The sequence below is a fragment of the Thalassophryne amazonica genome, chromosome 11 (genome assembly GCF_902500255.1).
Source record: "Thalassophryne amazonica chromosome 11, fThaAma1.1, whole genome shotgun sequence".
Classification (NCBI taxonomy): Eukaryota; Metazoa; Chordata; class Actinopteri; order Batrachoidiformes; family Batrachoididae; genus Thalassophryne; species Thalassophryne amazonica.
In genome coordinates this window covers 49030084-49036633 of record NC_047113.1, presented here as the reverse complement: position 1 = coordinate 49036633, position 6550 = coordinate 49030084, and the positions used below count along the sequence as shown (strand labels likewise).

General features: G+C 36.9%; 1 protein-coding gene across 1 annotated transcript in view; it reads left to right on the top strand.

Annotated features, from left to right (window-relative positions):
- Nucleotides 1-3650: 3650 nt before the first annotated feature.
- The window catches only part of cdhr2 (cadherin related family member 2), a 43455-nt gene continuing 40555 nt past the window's right edge, over nt 3651-6550 (top strand). The window contains exons 1-6 of the mRNA XM_034180941.1: nt 3651-3702; nt 3785-3844; nt 3989-4128; nt 4220-4273; nt 4578-4667; nt 4840-4962. Of these exons, the coding sequence (XP_034036832.1) occupies nt 3651-3702; nt 3785-3844; nt 3989-4128; nt 4220-4273; nt 4578-4667; nt 4840-4962 (519 nt within the window). The remainder of the gene's footprint in view (nt 3703-3784; nt 3845-3988; nt 4129-4219; nt 4274-4577; nt 4668-4839; nt 4963-6550) is intronic.

Here is a 6550-nt window from a genome sequence, read left to right as displayed (position 1 = left end):
ATATCTCAATCTAAAGTGCCTCAGTCACTCTCATTTCTCTCTTATGGATTTACCTACACCACCAAAGTTAGATGAAGGTTCCAATTTTATGCCTGTTTATCTATCTTTCATTTGTCAGTCAGAAACCACGTGCCAAAAAGCAATGACATATTGTGCATAGCAGAGATAACCAATGTTCTTTGAAAATAACCTGAAAAAGAATTCAGAAACAGAAAAAGTACATGAACTAAACACATACTCCTGACATTTGATAACACATAAATTAGTTTATGAAAAGCCAGTTCTAATAGGACTTTGACCTTGAAAATTTTGTCCAAGGTAAAAATTTGTGGAATTGGAAACCAGTGTTGGCGGAGGTTTGTGCTCTACGAGCACAGTGCTCTACTTGAAGTTGCCTCAGACCTTTGATCCTGACCACCAACCTTTGATTATAATCGTCAATCTTGAGAATAACCATTGATCCTCATTGCAGCCCTTTGATCCTGATCACTATGTTTGGATTCTGATTGCTGACCTTTGATCTTTGATCTAAATTCAAGAACTGAGAGCCGCCCCTTAACCTACATTCACACCAAAAGGCAATGGGTTCTTCCTTGTTTCATGTCCCACCCACCAAGACTAATTCGTTTTTGCATAATCCTGTTAATAAGCAAACAGATTAAAGCAATCTCCTTGGAGACAATAATGTGGAACTGTAAATCAATCTGAGACTGAATTACGGTCAAGAAATACATTTGTACCTCAGCCGAGGAGGCGATATTATTGCTGTCTGAGTTCATCATGACATATCAACTACAACAACAAAACCATAACATCAGTTGGTAGGTTCAAAGATCAGCAACCAGAATAGCAGATGAGTGAGCAGGCTCAAAGATCAGGACTATAAATCAGTAAGAAGGAAGTTTTTTTTTTTTTTTTTCTTTCTCCAATTTCATGAATATTGTGACACAGGGTGTTTTCTCTGACGCCTTAACTCATTTGTCAAAAATGAATATACACATAAGTTGATCCAGATCCAGATAGTGATCCTGACAAAAATGCAGTCCACTAGAGTGGAGTAAGGGTTGAGGGTTTAATTTAAATTAAACTGAAACTGAACTGAAAAAACTAAAACGTCATCTTGTTGTAAAGTGCAGAGAGAGAAGAGCACTGTCACACTCACATTAAAAAATATCAGGCATGGTGACATAATATTACATACACTTTTAAACGATCAAATTCACAAACAATAAAATATCTGAACTTTGTATAAAATTAGCTATTTTTGTATATATTTACATTGGACTGTTAACTGACCTTAACATCTGACCTCGATTTTTGAGCATTCCAAACCAAAATCAAATAAATTCACATCTAAATATTAACACTATAATATACACTCACACATACTATCATACTTTGCCAGCTTTTGGAAATTCTGAGGTTGTGATCGGTTTATCATGAAAATGAACATATTTTTATGTATAATGTCACGCACACATCCAGTACTAAACGTGTATAATGCAGGTACCAGTAACCTTTATGTGAGACTAGAATACCTTTTTCCATGTTGTGTGTTTACAAGCAATAATGTTGTTCAATTTTTTATGACATTTTTCTAATCTGTTCCTGATACTGAAGCAGTGTGCCCCCGTCTGTCACGCCATAAAGAAAGATTTTATCATTGCAGTTTTTGTGAAATGACAGCCTGATTTGTTTCTCTTTACCGAAACAGTGTTCTAATGTTTTATGATGTCCCCACCCATTTATGTTAGGGCAGAAGCCACTGTTCAGTGATTTCCAAAGTGTGGGCCACAGCCCACTAGAGGGCTGCGATGGTACTGCAGGTGGGTCACAAGAATTTTAGAGAAAACTAAAAATAAATAAATAATGATAATAAAAAATGCTTTAAAGTGTTTGATTTTCAATTTCATAATAAACTTTAAGATCACCCACTACTACTACTACTACTACAGATTTCAAAAAGGGCCACTGCCTTCTAAGTTTTGGAATGGCTTTTACATTCTTTTTTGTTATGAACAAATGTCAAAAAGCTTTGGAAGATTACAGGACTTGTGAGATGACTCACTGTTAATATTCTGATGATTTTTACCCAAGGTCATCAAATATGGCCATCGGGTACTGCAAAGGCTTTTTGTCCATCCTTGTGTCTGTCTGTGCTCAGTATAAGTCCAGTCCTATTACTGCCAGACTCTTGAAATTCACAGAGAGCATTCTTTGGACACAGACCTTGGACAAGTTCAAAGATGGCTAACCTTGATGTATTTTACAAGGTATTTTAAGAGGTTAAAAAGTCACATTCTGTTTCAATCTGATCCATATTTTTTTTTGAGTGATTCAGGTGAGAGCCAATCAGAGTAGAGCTGCACTGTGATGTCAGTCGCTAGTCTCTTCAAAACCACTTCGTTTTGTGTGTTTCCATATTTCTCATTTATTATGTAAAAGGTAGTGAGAAATAAACACTTCTAAAACTGAAAATGCTGTTTTTGGAGCCTAATAACACCTCTGAACTTTACAAGACATTTTGCCGAGGTTAGCATGGCGACGTCACTTCCTGGTGTAGCTCCTTGCTAACAGCTTCATTTCTGGTATATTATGTAAAAGCTAGCGAGAAATAAAAACTTCTAAAACTGAAAACGCTGTTTTTGTAACCTGATAACACCTCTAGAGTCATTTACAAGACATTTTGTTGTAATAACTTCAAATGTTCCTGTGGTGACAGTTTGTATCACATCCAAATGCATCGACCTTGGTGAATGAAAATAGCACAATGTTGTGCACTTTCCTAGAGCTCTTTAAAAATAAATAAATAAAGGCAAACTCAGGTTTCTGAGTTCACGATGGTTCCCATCTGCCTGGCTGTACAGATTGAAATCATCACAATACAGTTTTGGGTTGTTGTTTTTTTTCTTCTTCTTCTCCTGCCAACAAACAGGGTGGAGACTTAGTGCAGAATTATAGGTTGTGCATTTTGTGAATGTGTTAATCATTTATGTTTACAGCTGGGAGATGATCATTTCCAGGAGGGACAAGAAGCAAAGGTCTCTTACTCATATCAGTAAAGGAGAAGCACCTGCGTGAACATCACCTGGTACGTATGCATTTTATGTCTATGTATATATATATATATATATATATATTTTTTTTTTTTTACCTCTATTTCAGTCAGTTTAACAGACCTTATTGAGAGCTGCAGTTTTTTTTTTTACTTACTACATGACATAAATCTAAATACGTATAGGTAAAAGGTTTGATATAAGAAAAATGGGCCCTTATGTGGTTGAACATTTCTTATAAATATAGATTAAAATGTGTTCGTTTTGTGCTCATTATAGAACAAGTCAGCAAAGAAGTTGATTTTTAACCTTTTGAAATTCCATTTTTTTTTTTTAAAGTGTTATTCTAATTTTTGCGAACCTTAACATTTGGTCTTTATCCATAATATGAAACTATTTTCAATTTCAATTTATTTCCTTTTATATAGCGCCAAATCACAACAGAGTTGCCTCAAGGCGCTCTATCTATCTATCTATCTATCTCTCTATCTATCTATCTCTCTATCTATCTATCTCTCTATCTAGTCACTATAAAATGTATTAATATAGGGATCACCCCCCTCCCCCTCCTTGTTTTTAGCTTCATTTCCAAGCATGAATGGGATCACAGGGATAATCTTGTTATTTCTTATCGGCTTCACTAGCGGTGAGTATTTCTGTGATTTGTTTTTTTTTCAAGTTTATCACTCTGCCTTTATATGATGATTGAAATACTCTTTGTTTTGCAGCAATTCATCCTCCTGTAATTGGTGATCTGAAACGTGAATTGTGTGAAGACATCCCTATAGGTAACATCAGTGTGTTCTGTTTTTTTTTTGTTTTTTTTTGGATGTGGCTGTGATTATTGGATGGTCTTATTATAATTAGTGTTGCTTTCACAACCAACACTGAATCTGTTTGTTCTGTTTCTTTTTTTTTTTTTTTTTTTTAAGGTGGTTATGCATTTACTATATGGGCAACTGATGCAGACAACGACCGTTTGACGTATTCAATGAGTGGCGAGGATGCTAGATTCTTTCTAGTTAACGCAAACACGGGAAATGTAACAGTAAAATCGTATCTAGATAGAGAGGTAAGATGTTAAAGAAACAGAAACCTTTCAATTGTCACTTCATTTTAACATAGTTTTATTTATTCATTAGTTCATTAATTTTTATTTTTAGGCTAAAAGTGTTCTCCTCCCTGATGTTACTGTCAGTGATGATGAATCACTCTCGGTAAGTGAAATTTTAATTAATTAACCATATATTTGGATTGTTCGTTAGCTTTACAAGTAGAGCTTTTGTGCATCATACAATGTGTTTCAGGATACAAAACGCTTCACGATAGTATTAAAGGATGCCAATGACAACAGACCCCTATTTACTCAGCTATCATATGATGCTTCAGTTCCAGAGGTACATTTAACATCTTTATGATCAAGTTTCTCTACTGTATGTATGTAAAGTCATGTGAGTGTTAACACTGGGATGCATTTGTGAGTTTTCTTTTCATGTAGTTTTTTTCTGTTTATTGCACCAGACTGCCCTTGTAGGTACAACACTGTTTACAGTGCGGGCCACAGATGATGATATTGGAGCTGCAGGTCGTGTTACATACAACATTGATGACGTAAGCATGTCCTTTGAAAATGATGTTTTTCATTAGAATCAGAATCTGAATCTGCTGTGATAGGCTGCAGCTCCACCAGAACCCTAATGGGATAAAGATAAAAAAATAAAAATGGAAGGTTGAATGGTATCTTTTAGGTTTTCTAAAGCTTTACTTGCACCATGTTTTCTAGGTCACTCCGGAGAAAGGATCCAGTCTGTTTAACATCGGATCAACAAGTGGTGTGGTCACGTTAGTTGGACAACTGAATTATACACATCTGAGCAGTTTCTATTGGTTGAAGATAAATGCATCTGTAAGTATATAAGACATGTAGTGGATGTTGTGTTTAAGTTAATGGTGCCACAAATGTCTGACATTGATTTGCCATAGATTCAAATACTGTTTGACTAAATATGGTCAACAAAGTAGCATTTACACAGAAGAGTGTTGTAGTAAATGATACGTCATTGTGATATGCAGCTTTTATGCCTTTTGCAGATATAACAATAACAAGGGCCTTTATTTTCACTGTACATACATACAACGGAATTTATCGTCTGCATTTAAACCATCTTAATTATAGTTAGACATAATAGTTATAGTTAGACACAACCACAAGTAGCAGTGGGCAGCCACAGCAGAGACGCAGAGACACTGTCTTCTTCCGAAGCAGACTCTAAATAAGCATTTTTTTTTTATTGTGAAACCAGCACAGACACGAGGAGAACATGCAAACTCCACTCAGAAAGGACCAGGTGGGAAACGATCCCAGGACTTTCTTCCTGAAAAGGCAACAGTGCTAACCACTGAGCGACCGTGCCACCAACATGACTACTAGGATTAGTAACTACATGCATTGTCTCAGACAGAAGTGATGGTGACTGGAGGAGGCCCATCCAACACGGAAAACATATTTTTTTTATTAATGCCAATAACTTTGGTGGGTTTTGAAGGATGTCATTGAAAATGCTGAGCCCTATCTTGATGGTCTAAAGTGTGTGTGGTCTCATGGGTGTTGCAAATCAATCAATTCAATCAATCAATTTTTTTATATAGCGCCAAATCACAACAAACAGTTGCCCCAAGGCGCTTTATATTGTAAGGCAAGGCCATACAATAATTATGTAAAACCCCAACGGTCAAAACGACCCCCTGTGAGCAAGCACTTGGCTACAGTGGGAAGGAAAAACTCCCTTTTAACAGGAAGAAACCTCCAGCAGAACCAGGCTCAGGGAGGGGCAGTCTTCTGCTGGGACTGGTTGGGGCTGAGGGAGAGAACCAGGAAAAAGACATGCTGTGGAGGGGAGCAGAGATCGATCACTAATGATTAAATGCAGAGTGGTGCATACAGAGCAAAAAGAGAAAGAAACAGTGCATCATGGGAACCCCCCAGCAGTCTACGTCTATAGCAGCATAACTAAGGGATGGTTCAGGGTCACCTGATCCAGCCCTAACTATAAGCTTTAGCAAAAAGGAAAGTTTTAAGCCTAATCTTAAAAGTAGAGAGGGTGTCTGTCTCCCTGATCTGAATTGGGAGCTGGTTCCACAGGAGAGGAGCCTGAAAGCTGAAGGCTCTGCCACCCATTCTACTCTTACAAACCCTAGGAACTACAAGTAAGCCTGCAGTCTGAGAGCGAAGCGCTCTATTGGGGTGATATGGTACTACGAGGTCCCTAAGATAAGATGGGACCTGATTATTCAAAACCTTATAAGTAAGAAGAAGAATTTTAAATTCTATTCTAGAATTAACAGGAAGCCAATGAAGAGAGGCCAATATGGGTGAGATATGCTCTCTCCTTCTAGTCCCCGTCAGTACTCTAGCTGCAGCATTTTGAATTAACTGAAGGCTTTTTAGGGAACTTTTAGGACAACCTGATAATAATGAATTACAATAGTCCAGC